Source organism: Gordionus sp. m RMFG-2023, chromosome 2 (genome assembly GCF_954871325.1).
Source record: "Gordionus sp. m RMFG-2023 chromosome 2, tfGorSpeb1-WG-v2, whole genome shotgun sequence".
NCBI classification, from domain to species: domain Eukaryota; kingdom Metazoa; phylum Nematomorpha; class Gordioida; order Chordodea; family Parachordodidae; genus Gordionus; species Gordionus sp. m RMFG-2023.
The window spans coordinates 37,024,608-37,051,521 of record NC_088776.1 but is presented as its reverse complement, the minus strand read 5'-3'; the positions used below and the strand labels follow the sequence as shown (position 1 = coordinate 37,051,521).

General features: G+C 26.5%; 1 protein-coding gene and 1 long non-coding RNA gene across 5 annotated transcripts in view; both read right to left on the bottom strand.

Annotated features, from left to right (window-relative positions):
- Window positions 1-4,904: 4,904 nt before the first annotated feature.
- On the bottom strand, window positions 4,905-5,692 carry LOC135924864 (uncharacterized). The gene is made up of 3 exons (XR_010571427.1): window positions 5,659-5,692; window positions 5,314-5,566; window positions 4,905-5,269 (listed from the first exon to the last, which is right to left on the bottom strand). It is a non-coding gene; the product is annotated as an uncharacterized LOC135924864 (long non-coding RNA).
- Window positions 5,693-9,917: 4,225 nt separating this feature from the next.
- The window catches only part of LOC135923690 (uncharacterized), a 57,211-nt gene continuing 40,214 nt past the window's right edge, over window positions 9,918-26,914 (bottom strand). For 2 of the 4 annotated variants that reach the window (XM_065458578.1, XM_065458579.1), the window contains exons 10-17: window positions 21,377-22,002; window positions 19,123-19,254; window positions 18,618-18,754; window positions 17,609-17,841; window positions 16,592-17,196; window positions 16,100-16,296; window positions 12,952-13,102; window positions 9,919-10,748 (exon numbers count right to left, since the gene is read on the bottom strand). In XM_065458578.1, coding sequence (XP_065314650.1) covers window positions 10,537-10,748; window positions 12,952-13,102; window positions 16,100-16,296; window positions 16,592-17,196; window positions 17,609-17,841; window positions 18,618-18,754; window positions 19,123-19,254; window positions 21,377-22,002 — 2,293 coding nt within the window. In that variant the 3' untranslated portion in view covers window positions 9,919-10,536. Of the gene's footprint in view, window positions 10,749-12,951; window positions 13,103-16,099; window positions 16,297-16,591; window positions 17,197-17,608; window positions 17,842-18,617; window positions 18,755-19,122; window positions 19,255-21,376; window positions 22,003-26,914 lie in introns of all 4 variants that reach the window. The other 2 variants (XM_065458582.1, XM_065458581.1) reach the window with 2 other exon arrangements.

Genomic DNA, 26,914 nt, shown 5'->3' with positions numbered 1-26,914 from the left:
TACAAAATTTTTTGAACAAGCTACTTGTAAAATTCGTACCATTATCACTGACTATCATATTGGGTATACCAAACAAACTGATTATTTTTAATAATTCTTTAATAGTAGACTCAGTAGTTATATCTCTCATTCTTCTAATGATAGGAAACTTGCTAAGTGCGTCAACACATACCAAGAAATTGCTACTTTCAAACTGTGCAAAGTCGATGTGCACGCGTTCGAACACTTTTACAGCTGTTTCCCATGGATTTTGTACATTGTGAGGATTGTCAGCATATTTATTACACGTATCACAGTTTCTCACCTCCTGATCTATTTCAGCGTTTAGACCAGGCCACCACAAGTAATCTCTCGCCAACAATTTCGTTTTCCCAGCACCAAGATGCCCTTTGTGTAATTCCGGTATTATCTCCTTTCTCATACGGTATAATGATCCAATTCTCTTTAAAAAGACAATCTTTAATTAGGCTCAGTTCCATTTCCATTTTTATATATTTTATTCTTTATCTGTTCATGAAAATTAAAAATGTATGCTTATATAGCATGTTACAAACAAAAAATTAATTTACATAATATAATAATTTATATAAAAAAATCAATTTTCACAATTTATAAAAAAAATCAATTTATATAAACACAAAAAAACAATTTAAAGGTTAGTATTAATAGGTCATATCAACAATTAGCTTAAAATGATATTAATGAAAACAGTCAAATTTGCGATGGGCCCCCCATTGGTTACGCGCCTGAATTGGTATTTACAATGGATGGAAATTAAAAATGTTCCCATGTCAAATTTTAAAAAAAGTCTATAGATTTTTTGAAAAATAAAAATGTTTCTTTAATTGTTCTACCAATTTTGCAACCTTAAATCGTTTATTACACATAAAATGAGATTTGTTGAATTGCAAAACTTCCTCTTCATCAAGAATGGGTCAAATATTTCTATGATATTCCAATCCTTAACAACATAGTGAACTGTTAATTATAGCAAGCTTCATTGCTCATAATGCTAAAGTTGAAGGAACATTTTCTTTAATCAACAGTCAATGGACAAATGAGAATAGATTATCCGTGAAGCTATAAAACCAAATATATGTACGTAATACAATTTTCGTTTTGCAAAGATTTCTATAATTTTTTAGAAAAAGGCCAAATATATTATGAAAATTTTCTAAATATTAAAAATATGGAATAAAAACAATATAATTTGCATATGAATTATGCAATAAATATAAATAACTTTATAAAAATTAATTAAACTCACTTTAATGCCTTATTTAAATACATAAAAAAAGATGTCCTCTATTCCACTAAGTAGGAACAGGTCTAATCTTATATTCGGTTTAACTTTTATGTATTTATGTTATTTTTAAATGAATGCTAAAACACCATATGCGAATTCTCATTGTATACTTCGCTGCGAATTTGTGCTAACTGTGAATGCAGTGTTATGATTCTGATTCTTCGAAACTCAAAATCCTATATCTTCAGAAACTTTACTTGATATAAAAGCATTAAATGAACCAAAGAACAAAACTAAAAAAGAAATTATAACATGCTATAGTTACCTCAAAAGCAGATAAGAATAATAAAGTAAATGATAAACCAAAAATATTAATATCATCTTCGCAGCTGTATGCAGGACGGCACCAATTGATTAGTAAGGGGAGAATTACATAATTGAATTTGGTCTCCATCAATTATGCTTGTATTTAACAAGCGCCCACGTGTATATAATTATCCCCCCCCCTTTCCATTGTTATGACTCAACGCATATACCAAATCTATTGTGTCCTAATTGTGCTACTAGAACTATATTTCAACTCTATCGCGCTCTACAGACAAAATACTATTTTGAAAGAAAATGTATGAAGGAGCTTTAACAAGATCGTAAAACAAAATAGAAAACTTTTAGATAATCGGAAAAGATTAAAAGCTTAAATATAGTTTATAGTTCCAAGTAGAGGTAGGCGCGGGCCGTGAAATTACGCGTTACCCAGCGTGTTATGGCGTGAGTGGATAAATTTTAAATTATTAGACGTGATTGGGCGTGACGGGCCTTCCTAAAATTTTTCCCGGGCGTGAACATAAATTTCCCGTGAATCACGGAAATTTTAATTTTTAAATATTTTAAAAATTATAAATATGCAATTTTATAATTATAATATATATTTTCTAATTTAATAGTTCTTTTTTTAAAAAAGAATAATTTTTGAAGAGAATAAATCTTCCGCATTTTATAAACAACATCCGGTATCATACCGTTAGTTCTATTTTCTTTTTGTTTAAGTGTTTTATCGCGAGACTTTTTGTTAAATTTTGCTTAAACATTTTACAGAAAAGTCAGTTATATTTTATTTGTAAAGATCTTCTATCTTTAGATGCAACAGAAAATAAGGATTTTACAAGCTAGGCCAAGAGTTAATAAATGTTAGTGTTATATACGGACAACAAAATATAAAAGATATTGTGAGCCGGAAAATTCTTAAGAATACTATAGCTCCAAAAATATACGATGAAATTAAGATTAAAAGCATGATCCATAATAATTACTTGTCAATAACACTGATTTTTGGAAGGATGACTATAAAAATCGAAGTTTTTTTAACCATTACAGGTAGGGCTGGGAACCAATAGTAAAAACCCAATATTAACAAAATATTGTATTGGTATTGGGTCTAAAATATTGGTATTGGTTTAAACAATATTTTCTATTTCTTGTATTGGTATTGCTATTGGTTTATATTGGTAACTATTGGTTTATATTGGTATTGGTTTAAATTCAAATTACTAATTAAAAGAATAGAAATAGTGATTATAAAACCCTTAATTTCTAATTTTAAATAAACATGGGAAAAAAAAATCATGATACCATAAAATCAGGGCTAAGAACCAACTCTCAAAATTTTACTGAATTCAAATTCTTTTTTTAAACTAGGAATTTATTAGGTGATGTGAATATAAAAAATTTTGATTTAATCATGTATTTTTTGTATCAACAATAATAAACGTATTGATTTTGAACCATTTTATTTATCACAAAGAACATAGCAAAATAAGTAAACTAAAAATGTAACATAACTGTCTATTTATACAAAATATAATGCAAAAGAATGATATAATTTTAATATAAGAAGAGGAAATAATTTTATGTATTTAAGAAAAATCTTGTATGCGCATCCAACTTTTTAGGCACAGGCAAGCTTGTATAGTATGCTCATCTAGTGAACAACGTTGGTCTGTTATAACATACCGTCCTTCTGAAAAAGCCTTTTCAGAGCTAGATGAGGTGGCCGGAATAGCTAGATAATCTCTGGCAATTTTTGATAATACTGGATATCTATTTTTATTTAATTTCCACCAATCTAATGGATTTGTATCATTGGAAATTGTGGCTTCATCTACGTATTTACTTATTTCTAAGTTGTTATTATTATGAGGTTTCGCCTGATAAATTTTGTCATAAAAGGACAATTTTTTGTTATTTTGTGCTTCATTTGTAAGTTCCGCTGAATTGTTATTATTTATTTTATAAATATTGTATTCATTAGTAAGATATCCAATAAGAGTTTCCATATTATTATGCTTTAATAAATGACTTGATAGTTTAAATCTTGGGTCAATCATTGTTGAAATAATAAAGAGGTGTTTATTATAATTAGTATTTATTAAGTTTTGTTAAGGCAGCTAAAGAAGCTGTCTTTAAAATAGCATTAGGATTATTATTATAACTCTCCACATGCTCAAAAATACTGGAATATAAAGGAATAATTGTTGAAATTGTTGGAGTATTAGCACATGAGGCCATCTCTGTAGCAAAATTAAATGGTTCCAGAAATTCTTGGTATATTTCTATATTATTCCAGGCTAAGGCACTAATATAATTTTCTTGATTGGTATTTTGTAAATGATTGGTATATGTTGTCAAATATGGTTTGAGCAATATTGCTCTTTCAAGCATTTGGTATGTTGAATTCCAACGTGTTGGTATATCCAAAATTGGGTGAGGAAATTTTAAGTGTGGATTTTTTCAAGATATATTTTTTCGAGTTTATTAAATTTAGATATAGAAAGTTTAAAAATTTTTTAAAAATTTCTTATTTTTTTTAAAGTTGTATTTAAGGGTTCCAATGCAGCCATGACAGCCAAATGTATAATATGGCAAAAGCATTAGCACACATTATCAAAATTATCTTTTTGTTTTAAAATTTTAAATTATTACTTGCATTGTCTAATGTAATGCAAAAAAAAATCAATTTTAAATTTTACTTTTAATACAGAATTAAAAATATTAATAGAATTATGTGCTGATTTAAAAGGAATAAAATCTAATAAATAATTATTTAATTTAAAATCATTATCAATATAATGAATTGTTATGCCCATAAAGGGTATTTTATTTGGAGAGGACCAAATGTCCATTGTTAAGGAAAATTTAGATGTAATGTTAGAAAGTACAGATTTTAAATTGATAAAAGAACTATGATAATGTTTCATAATTTCTATTTCTAGTGTTTTTCTAGAAACTAAAGTTAGTGAAGGGTTACAATATGCTATTAAATTTTTAAAAGTGATATACTCAACTATTGAAAAGGCTAAATTATTTTGAATGAAAAAGTTTATAATTAAATTATTTAAATTAGCTTTATGATTTATATTATTAAGTAAAAATGATTTTATTGTCTTAATTTTTTTACTGCCAATATTTATTTGCTCACATTTCTTATATAATGTTGGGTGGATGGATTCAGTGACCCCTACACTTTTTGAGGGATAGAAGCAGAATACCCCCCTAAAGTACCCCCCCCCCCATTGTAAATTATTTTTTGACACCAATAAATTTCAAAAATAATTTTTATTGCATCAATATTTATTATAATATAAATATAATGTAAAAAATATATGCTTTAAAAATATTATTTTTAAATTAATAATTTAGATAAATTAGGGGAAGAGAAAGCAAAAGAATTTATAATTTCATCAATATTTAATTGTTTAAATAAATTATTTTCCATTGATAAAATGGTTAAATTATTAAGAAATGGATCTTTCATGACACTACGAAGTCTTGTTTTAATTAGTTTAATTTTACTCATGACCCTTTCGGCAGTACATGATGTAGTAAGAATAGTTAATAAATATTTATATAAAATTGTTAAATTTGGGAAAGCAGAAAAATTTATAAGCAGACGATAAGGTAAAATAAATGAATAGTTTCTCCAGTCTTAATCATTCATCTCAAAATTATTATCATCATCAGAAGAAGCTAAATAATGTATTAGTAAAAATATTTTAATTAAATAAATTTACAATTCTCAGAATCTGACAAATCTTCTTTAACCTCTAGGTCACGAGTAATAATTACGTCCCCCGTTTTAGCCATTTTATAAATATTTCTAAACATCAACATTTCCTCAAAAACTTGACTTGTATTTAATTGATAAAATTCACAGATATCCTTGATATCATCTTTAACAATTGCCTTTTCCGCCATTCCCTTTGGGGTAAAAAATGATGTTTGACTCAAAAATTTTATCGATTCATCGTTAAATCTTTCACTAAACTGCATAATAATTAAATCAAGTGCAACATAAAACACACTGATTTTAAAGCTAAAATAAAATATTATATTTAATGATGAAAGTATATATATACCTCTCCTTTTTGGATTGTAATGTTTGAAGTCTTGAACTTTCAAAATCAAAAGGTAAATTTCTCTTCTTCATAAAATCTTGGGCCTTTGAAAAGACATCCAAAAATTCAGTGTTATTATCTATTTTAGGATTATAAAATAATAAAAGATAATAATTTAAATTATACTTCTCATATTAATCAGGCAATCTTTTGCCAATTGAATTTGATTTATTGCAAACCCTATATCCTTCGAAATGGTTTGCAATTTTGTACAAGCCAAGCTAGTTATCAACAATATTTTATCCAAAACACATAGTGATAAAATAAAATCAAATTTTTCTATTCTATAGACTATAGCACTAGCCATAGTGGAAGTGGCAGGATCTTCAGAATCCTTTAAATTTGCCAAAGCTGCCCTCAAAGCATCATAAAATAGGAAAAAATTTACAATCGCCTTATATGATGTTAGCCAGCTTCTATAAATATAAAATAAACATTATATATCGAAGCAATTAAGATAATATTACCGAGTGGTATTCTTGATGCGTAAAAATCTATGTGATTTTGTCAGTAAATCACTCTGACATGTTTTGAGCACTTCATATCTTTTAACACCATTAAAATATACGTAAATTTCGTCTAATATTCCCAAGACATTTGGCAGCTCTTTTACTGATTGGCATAATTGAACAACTATTAAATTTAATCGATGACAATAGCACCAAATAAAAGCTGCCTTTGGCGCCTCCGCTCTAATCAAAGCCTGCACTCCATTAATTCTTCCACTCATGTTTGAGGCGCCATCATAGCTTTGCCCCACTAGGAATTCGAGGGGTAGATTCATGGAGCCAGGCTTGGATATTATATTCTCTTTAATATCGAGGCCCGTTGTATTTCCCGTACAATAAATGTCTATCAGCCTTTCAACGGGCTTAGGTGTCTCGCTATTTTTAACATATCTCACTATCAAAGCTATTGCTTCTGATTTCGATACATCATATGTGCCATCAACTATAATTGAATAGCACCTGTTGAATTCAATCTCCTTTTGAATTTTTTTTATAACCATATTTTTCATGGTTTCAATAAGAATATTTATGTTATTATATGATAACAGATTTGAATATAATTTAGATTTTAATCCCTTAATTTTTTTCTCACTTCTTATTTAATAAAAAAAATTATTTTGATATTTGTCCAATTTTGAGAAATATTCTTAAAAGCCACTATTTCAAAGCTTTTCTTTATATCGTGAAAATTAAGCCCATATGTCTTTTTCTAATATGATCTGTCCATTTATCATCTCTTATATTATGATATGTACAATTTTTAATCAAGCATTTATATTTTTTTTGGTTAATATTTTTGGGCATATTTTGACAATGATCTAAAAATTATAAATGATTATATATAAGATTTAATATTTAAATTTTTACTATTCCCTTTGATAAAATTTTAATTTTGCGCCAAATCTTGAAAGTGGAAAAATAATTTTATGATAAGAAATATCGGATAACAAACTAATTTGCTAAACATCGACCATAAAAATTTTTAAAATAAAAAATTTAAAAAAAAAAAAGTACCCCCATAGAAATTTATAGAAGCTTGCTTCGGACCCCCCCCCGTTGTAGGGGTCACTGGATGGATTTAAGATGTGTCCATAATCCTGAGGTTCCAAAATTGGGAAGTGATATTTTTTTTTACATTTATTACAAATTGCCTTTTTTTTATTATCACAATTAGTATAAAATTCCCAGATTTTTGCTGAATTTCGTCTTTTATTAGATAAATTCTTCTTGTTCCTTATCGCTATTATTATTAGTACCAACAGCATCTATATTTATTAACTCTATTTGGTCTTCATTTATTATAATATCCTAAATAAATAGATAAAATTGATAGATATCATGTAAAAAATTTACTTCCATAATAAAAATAAACTATAATTATAAATAACAGAAATATTGATATCACAGTAGTATTTGGAAGAAATAACAGATGTAATCAGTTTTTGCAATGAAAGTAAAAAAAATACCACGATATAATTATCCACGATAAACCCAAATAATTATGTTATTTTTAATATTGGTATTGGTATTGGTTAAAATTGTATTTAAACAATATATCAAAACCAATATATTTAGGTAATTGGTATTGGTTGTAAAAGCAATACCAATATTTAAATACATATTGGTTTATATTGGTATTGGTATTGTAAACCAATATTATATTGGTATTGGTCCCACCCCTAATTACAGGACATATTATCATTAAGGATTTTGAATTAAAAACATTTGTTTTGGCCACAAGGGAAATCAAAACATAAAAGTGTAGTCAATTCAAATTTAGAAGAATACCCAGAAGTAGAAAATTATTTAAATAAATGTAAAGTTGTGTGACTGATAACGGAGCAAATATAAGTGCATTCAAAGTTAACGAAACGCTGCATGTATATGCCATATACAAAACAATATTATGCATTATATTTTTGACGTTTAACTGAAATAGCCTTAAATGTAAATGATGAAAAGAAAAATAGTACAATATTTCAAAGAATCTACAGCTAATAGCAAGCTAAACCAAACCCTTGAACAAGTTGTAATAACGAAACTCTGTATATAGCATGATACAGAGTCTCTTAAAATCATATTCTGAAATACAGGTGTACTTGTTTAGCAAGCAAGAATTAAATAGATTAGCCACAATTGATATCAACATCATACTCGAGTTAGATAAATTTTTATCAATATTTAAACAATTCTCGGATAATCTGAGCACAGATTCTCGTCGAACAATAAATGAAGCTTATCTATGGAAACAAAAATTAGTAAAATTTCGTTAACCTTCTGAACGTGATACAATAATAATAATTAAAACCTTAAAAAACAGAAAAAGATTTCTTTTAAAGGAATGATTTATTATGCAGCCACTATACTAAGATAGGCTTGATTCTAGATCCGAATTTCAAAAGTCTTAAGTTTTTAATAGAAGAAAAGGATGGTGTATATAAAACAACCTTAAAAATGCTAAGATATGCCTAAGTTTATGCCAACTATCATTTATTTTCCTATTTATTCTAAACTCATGAAAAACCGAATATTCTAAATGGTCAATGCCAATTATCATATTACTTTCCTAATTTATCCTCATAAAAGGCCGTATATTCTAATAGAAAATTTCTAGATGATTCTGATGAAGCATCAACATCTACAGATGAAAGCTGTAAGGATGACCTTAAAAGATTCATAGCTCATAAGACAAATAACAAGACAATATTTTGAAGTTTTGAAAGCAGGAATATTCATTTCCTTTTTTGAGAAAATTAGCGAGCATATTTTGTCAGCCCCGGCAAGTTTGGCTTCTAGTGAAAGGTTATTTTCTGTAGCCAATCTCTTATTAGAGGAAAGGCGTACACAATTGAAATAAAAAAAGATGGATATTCATCTTTTTCTAAATAAAAATTTTGATTTATAGATTATATTTATTTTTTGTTATTAACATGGATTATGAAATTAATGAAATAAATAGAATAAATTCAAAAAAGTGTAAAACAATAGCAATAGTTTTGAAAAATTTAAAAACACCGTGAATTTTCGGGCGTGAATCAAAATATTGCCTTTCGTGAGCGAGCGGGTTGGGCCAAAAATTTTTTAATGGTTAGCATGAATGGGCGTGAATTTTATTTTATTGCCATTGTGAGCGGTGAAAAAAAATTAGGCCCGCGCCCACCTCTAATTCCAAGGATAAAACAACCCAAGTTTTTTAATATTAAGTCATTTTTGTTTTTGCTTTTATATGTATTATTTTTAGAATTAAGAGTACGTCCCAAACTAATACATTGAAAAAAAATTCTTATTTTTGTTTTATTTTGAATAATAATAAAATAATAATTGCATTCGGTCTAGATCTCGAGCTCTAACGATATATTTATATTTTAGTGATCTGTGACTATAAAACTTTATGCGTAATAAGATGTAGTAGTTTGAATTCTTATCCTTTTTTCAAATCCTGGAAAATGGAATATCAAGCCAAATCAAAATTATATTATTATTACATTAAAACTTATTTCATTACAAAAAATTTATTGGTTAATAAAAAAAATGTAAAATTTGTTATTTATAATAATATAATAATTGTTAAAGTGACTGATTTATATATATAATAATGACGATAACAAATTTAATAGTTGCTAAAGATATTAAATTTTCAAGATAGCATTTATGAGGTAAGGATGCATAATTTAATTCAACGAGGAAAGTCTTTTAAAATGAATAATCGAAATTTGTTTATCATTTCACCAGTCATTATATACAATTGTCTTAATTAGTATGGTAGATCTTGATATCTTTTGAAAATTTTCATTCATAAAGCTTTTTATAAAAAAAATAGGCTTATCTATCAAGGGAATAGATAATATAAAAGATTTCAAGAGGGGGCAGTGTTGTAACAAAAGAAAAATATGAGCAATTTGTTGCGTTTTAAAATCATCATAGGATTGAATTAAACATATATATTTATATTGTGCGATATATTTTTTCCTATGCCATTAAAAATTCATTGAAAAATATAATAAATTTTCTTAAATCTATAATAAATATATAATATATTTTAAATATTGATATATTAATTGAGATTAGTATATTAGTTCAAGAAAAATGAACTATTGCATTTAGGTTCAAAAACCATCAATAAAAAAAAGTTCAATGATTTAAATTTCCTCATTCATATAAATTTTATAAGTGGCATGAGTTCAAAAAAAAAATGGTGAAAAATTATTTTAAATTTAAAGAAAAAATGGGACGGTAAATAATTTTTGATAAAAATCGAAAGAATTATAAATACCATTTAAATGGGGGAAGGGGGGGGGGGGGTGACCTATAATTTTGTGTTTGTAAAATTTCATATCAAATCATCCAAAATACTAGTTTCTTCAAACATATCCATATTCTCGTCGTTATTGTAATGAAATAAAAACTCTTTTGGACCTTCTATTAAATTTAAGCCTTCATTCATACTATACCTGCCTTCGTCGAAAAAATTCTGAGACAGGAAACGAGGTGGAGAATCGAAAGGGAGTAAATGGTCGGTATCTGATTCGATGCAGGTGGGAGCTAAACAAATATAATTTGAAGAAAAAAAAATTGGCTTTGAATATTTATTTTTATAAAGATGAATATAAATAAACAATCCCCTAAAAAATTTAAACAATTAGAAATTCAAAAAAACTGTACCTCATGCCAATGTTATAAAAATATTTTAGAGCCATAGTAACTATTTAAAAAAACACTATCCTTTTTTAAAATATTAATTAGATAGAAAAGGGGCGCTATGTTATTTATTTTTTTAAAAATATAAATGGGCCATCCCATGAAAAAAAAAATTTATTATAATAAATTAACAATCTTATTATGGCTAACATGAGATATATTATAATTAGATTTGTGCGCCACCGGAAATTTTATTCACGCCGGAACAGCCGCCAAATGAGATGACGCTAGCTGGTTCATCACCGAATTTTTTATGGCGGCGGCGCGGCGTGTATAATTTTTAGAATGCTGTTTAATTATATTTATATATTAAATTATTATTATTTAAATTTGAATATTATTAACATTAATAATATTCAAATATGATTTGTATTCTATTGCTATATATAATAGTCATTCCTACATCATATTTCATTTCCACAAACAATACATATGAATTATTTTTATGGACTTGCACGTTTTAAACCACCCCCCTAATATTTATTTACATAAATACCTATTATTACGCTAATTATACCATTGTTTATTTTCTATTCGCTATACTGTAAATATACAATTATGAAATAACAACTCTCTAATAATCTTTGGAAATCTTATTTTGAAGAATGAAAATAAGAAAAGCACAATAATGCCTGATTATATTTATTGACCTTGCTTAAAATTGGGGGGAAAAGATGAGGAAGATTCGCATGAAATAAAATTTTAGCAATAATATAAATACAAGTAACCTTTATCGACACTTAGTTATTGTTCATAAAATATAAAAAAAATTAAAAATAAATCCATTCAAAGTCTAAAAATTTTAAGGCTAACACCAAGATGTAGCAACAATTAACTGGTTTGTTAAATTAATTTTATTAAGCTTTGTTTTGAAAAGTTCAAAACAACTGAATTTTTAGTTTGTTTATTGTCAGCTCTATTTTGAAATCTATAAACTTAATATATAATCTATTAAAATAATTATGCAAAATATTATTTTGAAAGTTCAAAACTAAATCAAATTTTTAATTTGATTCATTCCAGCTCTAATTATTTTGATGTTTTTTGAAATTAACATGAAATCTAATAGGGCGAAATTATGTTTTGATGTGCTGGTTAGATTTAATGCCATGATTCTATAAACAATAAAGAGATGACTGATTTTCTAAAGGTTTCAAAAATAAAATGAATATTAAAAAAATATATTTCCTAAAAAAATAGAAATATAAGATAATTGATTGTTCGTCAGAATTGCCTAATAGGACAACCATTAGCCGGGGTGTACTAGATGATGTTTATTTATATATAAAGGCGCTCGTTCATTTCAAGCGTCGAAATTATATCACATTTATTCATCATCATTTATATTAAAATCTTAATTTTAAATATTTTACCCTGGCAACTAGCAATGTTATATAAAAGCATACTAGAGAAACCATATTATGAGATTGGTAGTATTGAAGACGTTTTCCATTTAATAAAATAATACATGCTTGCATTCCAAATTTATATTTTAATTGTTATATTAAAAATCAATAGAATATTTTATGTGTTGTTTATGTAACTCTGATCTGAGTAAAAATGAAATTCCTTAGTTTATTTCTGAGAATGAGAAAATACATAAATTTAAATGGAGTGACAAGAAATAATTTAAGAAATGAATTATATATTAACAATGTGTTAGAAATGAGCGCCCAAATAAATTTAAAAAAATGTAATACATTGATTTAAAAATTAATTTCATTAAAAAAATTTTTTTTAATAAATATCGCACAGCTGCCGCCGATGGAAAAATTAAAAATACCGCCGCCGTCTATTAATACATCAGCACACAGGTCTAATTATAATACTTCTTTTTAAAATGCTTGTTGTTAAAAATACTTTAATGATATAAGTAATTCAGTGTCTTAATAATTTCAAAAAAATAGTATAGGTAGTTCTACTAATATCTATATTTTTTTTAAAAAAAAGCGCCAATACTAATTTATCAAGTTAAAATGAGCTGTTAAGTTATTTTCAATAGTAAGCAATGGCCTTGTTAATATTAAAAAAAAATTTTCATAATTACTTGAAGCGCCATTAGAACCATTGTAGTGAATAAATGTAGGATCATCGTTAAACAATTTCTTGTCATCTGGGGAACGGCAAAGACTATTGTACTTATTTAAATTTGTAAATTTGGTGTCAAAAATTTCCAAGTCATCTGATCGATGTGCGAACTATCATGTTTATTCGTTGTTTTTTTCGGGAGAAAACGGGGATAAGAATATATAAATCATTACAGAAACATGTTAATTATTAATTGATATTAATAAGGTATATAAGGCAGGCAACAAAATAATAATTTAATGGTTAATTTTCTTATCTTCGATCTCGATCAATTTAGTGTTAGTAATATTACCTATATTTTTATGCCAGGTGTGTTCAGGGTTGGGCAGTATCGCGAATATTTGTATAATACGAAATACTTTTTTATATTTAGTATTCATTTGAATAATTTAGAAAGTATTTAGTATTTAAATTTTAAATATTAAAAAAATGAAAACTATATTGTTTTTATTACGATTTCAAAATAAATATAAATACTTTAAATATTTTTATTGTAAATTAAATTATAAATGCAAAAGCCACAATTTATTTATTTAAATATTAATTATTGAGTTAGAAAAAAAATCATGATCATATCATGTTCATCCATCTTATATTGTAATGAGCCATGTTCATATTGAAAGTGAAACAGAAGAAATAAATTCATTAAAAGAAGATTAGAAAACTAGAAGATACTGATTCCAGTTCCTAAAATTATTCTTTAAGAGATATTATGATGTTACTAATATTTTTTTGCAGAGTATGGACGACCTTAATATCCTCTAAAAGTCGTATAATCATGAGGAAATGTTTTTCTATATATTCTAAAATCAATAAAAACACAATGCAATCTGTGTCTCAACTAAAAAAAATGGAGTAATTTCATCATCCTCTAATTTTTTATTCCATTTTAAATATAAATAATTATCTTGATTTTATAAATGTATTAATTTTTTTCTTCTAATTGCATGTATGCCTTCATTTATTTTATTAGTCAAGTTATGTAGTAAGATTGAACCTAATAAATGTGTGAAATATATTGATATATACATCAATTTATCATCAGACTCATTTATTTAAGTATTATATTAGAATCCTAATTATCTTCATGTTAGAATTTTTGTTTTATTTTAATTAAAATTTTACACACATCATCATCGTCAAAGTATTTGTACTTAAATACTTTCTTCGAAAATTTACGTAGGTATTAAGTATTTATATTTTAAAAATGTATTTGTAATAATAATAAAAATAAAATACTTATTTTTTAAAGTTTTGTAATTATATTAATACATGAAAGAAAGAAAGAAAGAAAGAAAGAAAGAAGAGAAAGAAAGAAAGAAAGAAAGAAAGAAAGAAAGAAAGAAAGAAAGAAAGAAAGAAAGAAAGAAAGAAAGAAAGAAAGAAAGAAAGAAAGAAAGAAAGAAAGAAAGAAAGAAAGAAAGAAAGAAAGAAAGAAAGAAAGAAAGAAAGAAGAGGAAAGAAAGAAAGAAAGAAAGGAAAGAAAGAAAGAAAGAAAGAAAGAAAGAAAGAAAGAAAGAAAGAAAGAAAGAAAGAAAGAAAGAAAGAAAGAAAGAAAGAAAGAAAGAAAGAAAGAAAGAAAGAAAGAAAGAAAGAAAGAAAGAAAGAAAGAAAGAAAGAAAGAAAGAAAGAAAGAAAGAAAGAAAGAAAGAAAGAAAGAAAGAAAGAAAGAAAGAAAGAAAGAAAGAAAGAAAGAAAGAAAGAAAGAAAGAAAGAAAGAAAGAAAGAAAGAAAGAAAGAAAGAAAGAAAGAAAGAAAGAAAGAAAGAAAGAAAGAAAGAAAGAAAGAAAGAAAGAAAGAAAGAAAGAAAGAAAGAAAGAAAGAAAGAAAGAAAGAAAGAAAGAAAGAAAGAAAGAAAGAAAGAAAGAAAGGAAAGAAAGAAAGAAAGAAAGGAAAGAAAGAAAGAAAGAAAGAAAGAAAGAAAGAAAGAAAGAAAGAAAGAAAGAAAGAAAGAAAGAAAGAAAGAAAGAAAGAAAGAAAGAAAGAAAGAAAGAAAGAAAGAAAGAAAGAAAGAAAGAAAGAAAGAAAGAAAGAAAGAAAGAAAGAAAGAAAGAAAGAAAGAGAGAAAAAATTTGTTAAACTGGGTCGTTTTATGATTATGTAATGTTAATTATCTTGTTGAAGGAGATGTGGATTATGAGCCCATTCTCAAAAATTCTCATTTGAATAATAGTTCTTGAACATAATATTTTATTTTTATTCATTTTCATTTTGTTTATATATTTTGATCTATTCTGTTTTCCCTAATAAACTCGGAAAATTGGATGAATATTGATTATATTATTAACATTTCTTTCTCTAATTCATATTCACATAGAAGAATTCTCTAGCTCTATGTCTAAGTGTCTACCTAAATTGATAGCTTATTAAAATTAATTAAAATTTCAATAATCTCTTGCACAATAATAGAGATAGAGATCATTTTGTGTGGAGAGTTAATTTGCAAAAATATGATGCGGCTCATAATAAATAAAAACATTTACTAGCTATATGTTAACGCTTTAATTAAAAAAATTATTAATATTGTCATATATATTAATAATGTCATATATGTCTGTTTTTTGGGGAGAAGTTATTTTTGCGCATTCATTGTTATTTTTACGATTGAAGAAAATTAATAATAAATTTATATTTTTTCCCTTATAAAGAATATTTTTAAAAAATCTGAAAGTAATAAATATATTAAAAGGAATTTCGAAAATATATTTAACAAAAATAAAGGAAAGATTCATAAAGAAAAAGAGTTGTCATATAAATATATTAAGGTGTGAATTTAAGAAAAATAAACATTGATTTAGTATAAGGGCATTCATAGAAAAATAATTTTTGAAATCGTATTTTCATTCCTGGGTAATATTATCTTCTTTTTAAAGTTGACATTTTTTTAAATATATTATATAGTTAAATATAATGTTGTATCACAGGAACTAATAATTTGTACTTATTAAGAAATGTATATAGTATATAACCACCCTCCCTTTACATTATTATAAGCACAACATTGAGTTAAATTGTTTGATATAAGATATTTAAAAAAAATAAAATGTGATTTAAGTGATCATAGTAACTATTGTTCTTAATTCATTTATATCTTTAAAAAAAATTACCTTATCGAAACTATAACCCCGATATTTGCAATCGCTAATGTATGGATCTATATCTATATTAGGGATATCAGATTGGACTAAGTCCCTTCTTCCGTTTGCAGACTCAAAACATTTGTAACCATTGGATAGGTCTTCCCCATTTCTGAGGAGATTGGCTAAAACACTGTTTATCAAAACCTTCGGGACGAATTTAGGGTCTAGGAATTTGTAATCGGTTAAAATTCAAATTTTAAAATATGTTATCATAAAACGTACAAAAATAATAATTAAAATTTTTAACATAAACAAAAAGTTACCAAAACATAATATAGACACCAATAATTTTTTCAAATAAATTTGAAAATATATTATCCTAAAACTTACAAAAATAATCACTGAACTTTCAACATAAAGTGTCAAAAGGTTACCAAAATATAATATAGAGACACCAATGTATATGTAAATAAAAAGAATTTTTATCATTGCTAAAGGCATACAAATATTAAAACTTACCTATTTTTTTTCTGATTGCACCATTTTGAAACTGCCTATCGACCGATGTATTGGCAAATGTATCATTTAATCTACTGCGGATACTATTTGTAGTAAAATTGCCGAAATTACCTGATTCATTCAATTTGATTCCATTGTAACCATATTTTTTGGGTGCCACCGATATTTTATCATTTATGATTGATTTAGGTCTGAAAGAGATCAAGTCATTATTTCTTTCAAGATTTTGGCTGGTAACGTTGTAGTCCATTTTTTTGAAAAGATTTTTAATCGCTATACTTGGATCAGGCGAAGAGTGATTGCAATTTATATTGTTGGGGGTAAATGTGGTCGTGATTGATAATTTTGGGGCCGAAGTAATTAATCCATTATTAATATTATTATTATTAGAATGAGTCAACGTTCTTAAAGCTTTCTGGGATGCTAAAGACGGACGTTCTGTGGTAATATCACTTAACCCAGAAGAATTCAAAATGTTATTTGAAGATGTAATTGGTAATTGTGAAATAGAAAGGGGAGGTATTATTATGGGTAAATTTCTTGAAAGGGGAATTTGAATTAATTTTGAGTTATAAGGTGCAATGATTGATAATTTTTGATCGTCACTGTGTTTTATATTTTTTGGAATAAATTAATTATGAATAAAAGTATCTGCATAATTTTAAAAATACCCCCACCTCTCTCTCTATCAAACCAATATATAAAGTATTAAGACTATATTTAAAAAAGTCGTATATAAAAATCACAAAGGACAAAATATAACACCATATTCAAAAATAATAAATTTAAATTATAAAAATTTATATGTATAAAAATTTACATATGTTTTTAAAAAAAATACTAACTTTTTTATTAAATAAAAATCGTACATCAAAAATTCCTCCCTAGAACCGAAATTTAGACATAAAATAGACCCGAAAAGAGTTTTAGATATATTAAATCTAAAACTTTGAAAGATAAAAAGGATTATAGACTAAATTATGAAACAACTATTTAAATAAAAATCCAAATAAATACCCAAAATCTGAAGACGAAAGTAGAGAACGCTTGATGTTTTCCACCCTTTTAGATTTGCAGTCAGTCCGCCCTAAAAGATGACTATTGGATGTTTGAAATTGAGATTCTTCTTGTAAACTTATGATATCCTCGAGAATATTTTCCATGCTATCAATCCTACAATCAGCAGAGAGTCGGGGGAAGAAATGTTTTGCTTTATGAGGAATACTGATCCTTTGTGAGAGGGTTGATGACTAATTTGTATGCATATATAAAGTTAAAGATAAAAAACAGAAGGCTAAGATTGGATCAAACTAAGCGATGCCAAATAGACATAATAATATATTCTTAAAAAAATAATAAGCCTTAATAATAAAAAAAGAGCTTAAAATGACACAATTTGTGTATTAAAACAAATATCAATTATGTTGTATCACAAAGTCGAAGTATATAAGGAAATTTAGGACATGTAGCAGCTGTAAAGTTTTTAACTAAATATTTTGGACCAATTTATTTGTATTTAATTATAAAAGTAATCATTTGTCATAGGTATTTTACAAAAGTCTATATATATATATTTATAGAATGAAACCTCAATAAAGTAAATGGAGATTACTATGGAGATTACTTTTTGGACAACTTAGAAAATGTTTGTAGGATGTAGAGATGGATGGACCAACCTAAAAGGAAACAAGATAAAGAGGCCATCACCTTTGGATGCTTTATAGTATTAAGAATATATTTTCGAAATTCTCATTATCCTAATAAATAATAGTAGTATGTATAAAGAGGAAATTTCTTTTTTTAAGTCGGAAAACTTGTTTGCATAAAACGAAAGTAGCCTATGGCATAGACAAATTGCTTAATTATGATCGATCTGATTTGTATTCATTTTCATCCTCAAACGATGAAACGACTAAAAAAATTATATTATAATTCCATAAATATATTAATAGTCTATTTAATTTGTAAAGCACATGACAATAGCGGCAAAATAAAATAATATCTAAAATAAAATGTTGGAACCTACGGAAAAAGAGTAGTTTGGATTTTGACTAATTAAATGCTTGGATAATGTTTGAGCAGGATTTATATTATCTAAAGGAGCTAATCGTCGAGCTTCTAACTTGGTTTTAATAAATGACGAGCAGTCTAGATGTATTGACTCTTGGCAATTTTTTTTTTAAATTTATAAATTAAAAATATTAAATAATAAATATATTTTCTAACAGCTAATGCATTTAATTGATATTTTGATATATATTCCAAGTGCTGGTTTTTTCAACATTTCTAACCTTTTAGTCTTTACCTCTGTGATACATCTCTCCGCCCTTTTACTAATTTTTGTAGATATTTTCCCACTATTCTCAGCATATAAACAATCCATAAATGTTTGGTTCCAAGTTATGTATTATTTCTTAATAAGTTTTTATAGCTTAAATTAAATTATCATAATTTTATAATAATCTTATCTGAGAAATGAGTTGTTTACCATAACAAATAAATCAATTTATTATTAAAAGTAAATATGTTACTTTTAACATTAGAATCCCCTCCGTATATTTTTAACAAGGGTGAAAGCGGTAAAGATGTGGGCAAGGATATGCAAGTATCTCCGGCCAATGGAGCTCTACTAAGCAAACTGTCTTCGTTAGCATCGTCATCAACTTGCGTAATTTATATATATATATAAGGAGATGTGGCAATTATAAATAAGAAATGGAATAAGTCATTTTTTAGAAAATATAAAAGATTTATAATATATAAAACTAATAAAAGTTTTTTAAAAAATTAAACTTCTAGCTACTTAGAACTAGAAGTATAAAACAAGGTAGGGCAAATATAGTCAAATTCAATTAAATGTTTTTATTGCAAAAATGATTGTAATATGGTTTTCATATTGTAAATAAATCAGTTTGGAAAAAGTAAGTTCTGTTACCTATGCGATATTCCTAGTGTAGATGGAGGCGTTGACTTGACAGTGGTGGCAAGGATAAGATACGCTTGGAAAAATTTAGAGAGATGTTTTCCATTTTAACCAATAAAAATAGCTCCCTAGCTTTGAAGGGAAAAGTTAATGTAAGCTGTGTAAGAAATTATATGTACGGTAGCGAGACATGGGCAATTAAGGCGACTCATGAACAAATTAGAAAGAATGGAGATGAGAATGATTAGATGGATATGCGGAATATCTCTACAAACAAGCCAGAAACTGAGAGAAAGGATTAGGATAGAAGCAATAGGCGATGTCTTGAAAATAAATGGACTGAGATGACTTGAACCTGTTGAACGAAAGGCAAAGTATGATGGTTGATTAGATGCAGTTGGAAGTGGAGGGAACAATAGAGGAAGACCAAATACACGCTGAATCAAAGTGTTATATAATGTCATGAAAAAGCTAGGTTTGACCTGGGGCAATGTCCAGAACCGCGTAAGATGGATAAAAGTGATTAGAAGGGAAAATGGCCTACCCAGGTGGAAAATGGCCACTAAACGACGAAGAAGATTCTTGAAATATGATTTCGGTTCTATGTATGAATATTACCCAAGACGGACAAATGTGTTTCAGAAGAAGTTGAATTTGGAAGAGTTAATAAGATATTTGCTACTTCCCTTAAGGGGCAAGTCAGACAAAGTTTCTTCCAACAGCTTGATGCTATGGATTCTAATGCATTCCAAATATTTTGTTTATTTTTTGGGACAAAGTGCATTTGTGCCCTGAATTCTCAACAATCATAAGCGGTTTAAGTAAATTTTAAAAAAAATTTTGTCCGTGATTCTGATATGGTCACATATTTCTTTTAGGCATATATCACAAACAGTATCTTTAACACGGACGCCTTTAAAGCGCTTTTACAAATTCATATTTATTTCATGCATTTTATTGAGGAAGCTCACTTCATTAAACAAATCGTACTTAAAGTAGGTGATATGGCATGTCTGTAGCAGGAAAATACTGCACTTGGTATATGTTAATTTTAAAATTTAACAACCTTTCAATAATGGATATATATGTATATCAAATAACTCAACTTGTTCAAGGAAAAAATAATTGTAATATGTGAGCGGCACATCCATAATTAAATGTGACATTTAATTCTTCAATTATATTTTTAATTTACTGGAAAATATAGTCTGTCGTTTGGTGATTTCCTGGGTATTTAAAAATTTATAAATATAACCGATGTCATTACCATAAAATTTCTAATGATAAAAAAACATATTTTCGGATAGATCATACCTAAAAATATCATTTCTGAAAAATTGATTAATATTTTACCAAAAATTCCAAGAAAAATTAATCAAAATTTTCGATATTGTATTTATCAAAAACCTGCAGGCCTTACACAGGTTTTAATTTTTTAAAATATACTCGAAATGGGCCTAAAAAAATTATTTTATATCTAAAAGAATTAAAAATAAATAAAAAATATTTTAATCTTCCTTTTTTAAAAAAATCCGGGCAGGGCAGGCCCTAAAAATATTTTATAAAAAATCCAGGCAGGGGGCCAAATTTTTTTTAAAAACCTGGCCAGACTATGCAAATGGTATATCTGTATATTTATTATGTAATTAAATTGATAAATAGGTTCATTTTAAAAATATATATAATAATATGTTATATTTAATCTAAAATATTAAAAATAACATTTTAGACTATCTGACCATATCGACCGGTCAAATATACTTTCAGTCAATGGACCGGCTTGCCAACCCTGTATAAATTAATTGAGGTGAAAAAATTGACATGCCACAAAATATCCTAATTTACACAAAAAATTTATTTACTAGTTTGCTTTGATTCTCCCAGAAATAGATCAAAATCAAAAGGGTAAGCCTCATCCATATGACAGTTCACAAAACAATTATCCAATTTCGATTTTTTACCATCAATGGTTTTGTCGAAATCGTGAATCTTGACAGGTATTTTATCAGAATTTTTGCCAGGGCGATTGTTTTTAATATTTTCGAGGTAATCTTCTAATCCATCGTAATGATCGTCCAGTTTACCGTTTTCTAGATGATCATCGATAATCTTGACATCCTCTTCGCCCTTCTTCCATTTTCTACCCTTTTTGGCAACTATTTTGGCCTCGTAAAACCGCTTCTTTCCGACTCCGTTACCACTTTGCAAAAAAAAAGGTTGAGAGTCACCTATTTGAATTAGTCTGGGGGCTCGCTTAAACATATCTTCCCTTTCTTTAAATCTTTTTTCCGATTCGATTGGTTCCTTGAGCTGGCCACCAAAGCTTCCCGTAAAAGATAATGATGAAGATGGTGGTGGTGGAATCGAATGGCTTGTCCTAAATTGCAAGGGGTTCAAAAAAAATTCGGTATTCCGGGATATAGCGCGCCAAGAATGTATTTCCGAGCCCTGAAGATCCGCCAAAATGTGCTGTCGTCCTTCCGCGTTGCTAAAATATGCAATGATTTAAGGTTAGATTCATATAAGTACGCGATTTGCGTTATCATTATAAAAGCAAATTAATAAAAATTTCGCCAAATCGATTATTTTAAACAGATAGATAATAAATAATTTTGATGTACTAAAAAAAATTGGAATAAATGTCCAATTTATATAATTCCTTTTATATAAAAAAAATGCAGGCTATTATGTTATAATTATTGATAAATGAACTATATATGAGTCTAGTAAACTCCCCTATAAAAATATAATTTATCCTATTTTGATATTTTCATTTTGTTAAAAAAATTCAAAATATTACTATTGTATTAAATTATAAATATTGTATATTTTTTGTATATAAAAAGTAATACTCAGCTGCGACAAAAGAAATAAGAATCGGAAAAATTTTTTTACACCCCCCCCCCTCCCCCGAATAAATAACAATATAAATTATAAAAATCAATCAATACAAAAGGAAGACACATTTCTTGAAATAATATTAAGCGATGTCATAAATTTAAATAATTAATCCGTCATTTATTTAAAAAATTATTATTAATCTAGTAATAAAATACTTTGATAACAGTGCCGTTCGGATAGTCTTTATGGCGATGCTAAAAAAAACCTTATTTTTTTAATATTTAGAATTGTTGAGTTTTTGTTATTCCATAATGATGCCATTAATTGATGACAAAAGGAATACATATTTTTTTAAAGTTATCTTATTTTGGCAGATAAGGTAATTAATAATCGGCATCATAATAAATGGGAAGGAAAATGAAATCGATTTTCTTTCCGTGATTCATTTCATTGCGAAGAAACCACACATTTCGAATGTCAAGGTTGGCTTGAACTAAATCATAACAATATTATGTTAGCTATAATAGTTCATTGTTATATTATAATATTATGTAGAGTTAATTGTAAATACTAGTTAAAAATTATCAATAATTTTATAAAATCAATTTTTAAAAAAGGCAAAACGATATTTTTTCAAATTTTTTATCATAGCAGAATAATAGAAGATAATATTTATTTTAAGGTGATTATTATTTTGGAACAATGGTATAGCTTAGCTATAGCATATAATTGTAATCAACACATTTAAAAAGTCGGCTTTGGATAGGGTCATAATTTAAAAGGTTCTTTTGGGAGCCACATTATTAACCATGTGAGTTAAAGATAGACAACACGCAGACCTTTTGTTAACCCCTGCGTTCATAATTTTTAAAAAATTTACCTGCCAACGCATTTGTAAAAATGTTGTTAACCTCCACCAGATGTTTAAAAATTGTTTGACTATCCAATATTTTGAAATAAATAATTGTTTTTTAATCTAATATAATCCGCGCTGTCAGATGTGCCATTTCCCACAACACAGTTTGCAGGATTTTCTAAATAAGATAATAAAAAGCGGGACTACAAGGGACAAAGGTTATCACAATTTATATAACGCGTTAATGTAAGTTTTTTTTCATATCACTATCTGATTATAATAGGGTTCTATATACACTCAAGTCAATTTTTATGAGAACTATTTTAAAAACACAATGATCTCGTGCAAAAACTATAAGATTTTTATAATTAAGGGATTTATTTTTGACAAAATTATCGTGTTTGGGCATAATTTCTAACAGTAAATTCAGCAAAGGGGGAGAGAGTAAGGGATTAAGATAAATGAAGAGGAGGGTAACTGGGGTTGACATAAGAATTTTGGAAAGGCCTGGGTTTTCAAAATTGACATCATTTCAGAACGAAGAATATAGATTTAAATATCTAGTTTGCGTTATTAATTAATGTTGCACTTATAAATTCTTCGATCAATCTCGACAACCATAACAAAATGACTGAATTATAAGCCAAATAAAAACCTAATATAACGCTTTGAGCCTGATGTCAGTCAAACTTCTTGAAGTCTTAGCTCTGATTTATATCAATAATTAATATGTATTTAGTAAATTTTAGTGTTTCAACCTGGTTGTTATAGTTTAAAGAAAAACGCCTTATTGGTAAATTAAGAAAAAATTACCAAGATTGACATCATGCTAGAACGAAAATTATAGAAACACTGAATATATGAAAGTGTTAATATCTAATGTAATATCTGATTAGTACAATTTCCAGAAATCAGTTATAAGCGAAATAAAAATTATAAAGGTACGCTTTAGGCTGATTCTTAAATATTGGATTTTAAATTGCTATTTAAAAATCCTAAACTTCTGAATATTTTTTTATTATCACGTGATAAAAAATGATTGTAATTGGTTAATTTTGAATATTTAAGGAAGAATGATGATTTTATTTTCAACTAAGATCAAAAAAACAAAAGGTGAAAGTAATCATGATCATTTAAGTATATATACAAAATTAACATCAATTTAATATTAAAATAAAAATCTTTGTATAACTCTTCAAAACATCAATTTAATATTAAATATAATATGATATATCGTTTTAAGCCTTATGTCTTCTAAAATACAAAATCCATTAATAAACATTGTTACTTGTATTTAACATGCATCACCCCCCCCCCCCCCAAAAAAAAAATTAAGTAATGACAATACAATTGATAATACGAAATAATTTTGAGAGAATATCAAAAAATTGGGGAAAGTATATCAAATATCATAACGAGAATTAAAAATTTGTATTACGGAGTATGTATGATACATATATTATCAAAAATTTATAAAAAAATATTTGGAAGAAATAGTTAAATAACAATGATTAGTATACCAACAAATCAAATAAATTGGGAGGGGAGGGGTCAAACTAGCAATACAATATAGTTTTTTTTCCTAATTACCCTTGACTTCGACATATATAAGAAAGGTATAATTTACACTATAATTGTGCTAGTAGTTATCCATAATAGTTGTTTTTCGTAATTATAAATAAATTACACTCTATATGGTTAATGGAGAGGGGTCAACCTAAAAATAGCATATAGATTTTTTTCGTAGTTATACACTTGACTTAGATCTATAAGAAAGATATAACTTACATTATATAAATTGGAATAATATAATAATAATAACCAATACTGGTTTTAATTTAATTATTATTATATTACCACATTCCAGAAATTGTATTACTTCAAATACTAATCCTTGTTATTAAACAAAAAAAATTAAATTTACAAGTTAAAAAAAATAAATTTAAGGATATTTTAATTGTAAAACAAAAAAGGTGCTTATAAAATCTTTAGCAATTATGAGAATGTAAAAAATTTTTATTTTTATAACGATTAAATTGAATCATTCTAACAACGGTCTCTTCATCTTCAGACCCATACCTACCACGCAAAGGATGTAACCAGTCTCTTCAACTTCAGACCCATGCCAGGCGCACATATGTTGAATTCAGTCTCCGCACCAGCTTCCAATAAGCTGGTGCCCCTATCCTCCACCATAATGAAAGAGAAATTGTGGATAATTGAATAGAATAAATTGTGAGCGATTGTATTGAATAATTAAGGAAGAATAATGATTTTATTTTCAACTAAGATCAAAAAAACAAAAGGTGAAAGTAATCATGATCATTTAAGTATATATACAAAATTAAAATCAATTTTATATTAAAATAAAAATCATTGTATAACTCTTCAAAACATATATTTATATAATATAATATATCGTTTTAAGCCTTAAGTCTTCTACAATACAAAATCCATTAATAAACATTGTTACTTGTATTTAACAATAATAATTATATTGGGCTAAAAGGAGGAAAGAACTTTATTTTATTACATAAAATACATATTTAAAATTTTAAAAAATCAGGGTTTTAAAACGTAAAATGGTGAAGGGGATTCTTCCTAATAATAGTATTTCAGTCCTAACTCAATTTCGGCCAAAAGTGGAAATAAACCTATAATAAAATAGTAATATTACAAATTTATATTAATTTCTAATCATAAATTACAAATTTATAAATCTTTATTTCAGTATTAATTATTTAATATTATCATTTTTTTACAATTGAAAAATGAAAAAAATTATTCAAATTTATATATATTTATCTGATGCGATAAGTCTAATTTAACCAAAAGTTGCTATCTTTTTGGAAATTAATTTCGCGAGGTCCAGGCCATTTATGTTCGTATTTTGTCCATTAATCCGGTTTCTAATAAATTGAAGAGCAATTTTTTCTTCATGATGTATTTAAAGCTTGAAATGTATTTTAATTCCGTATTTAGAAATTGAAAAATACAAAATTATCTAGTTCTACTAGATTAGAAAAGGTAGGGTAAATTAGAATATAAAATTTATTTTTGATAGAATAAAAAATTATTTCTGACGTATTGAGGGTATTTTCTTTATATACTTAGACTTTTTTATGTCAGATCAAACTCTTAACGTATTTTATAGGATTTGGAGTCACTTTATTACACGTCACTTTATCATGCGACACTTTATCACGCGTCATTTTATCTAACGACACTTTATCATGACGATACTTTATCATGCGACACTTTATCACATGACACTTAAAAATTATAAATAAGAAAATTCAAGTGTGGTGTTTTTGTTATCTTTAACATTTTTAAAAGCTATTGCCCATATTTCAATGCAATTAAATATTTTATAAATAATCTATATTTTTTACTCGTGATATATTGATTTATAGTTATTTATTAATAAAAAGTATAAATTGAGATCATTCTTATTGCTTATGTCTCCCTTTCTTTATTTTTAAAGGACATAAAATTTTGATTTTAAAAATATTTTTGGCTAAAATTTTACAAATTTTGGAAAGAAAGAATAAGGGGAATTGGATTTTAAATATAAAATAAATGTAATGGTGATTTTCTATATAAAATTCTAAAATAAATTTTCGTAAAATAGATTATAAAAGGTTGTTCATTTTTTTTGTCCAAATAAATTAGTTTAATTTCAAAAATTCAAACTTTTATGAAA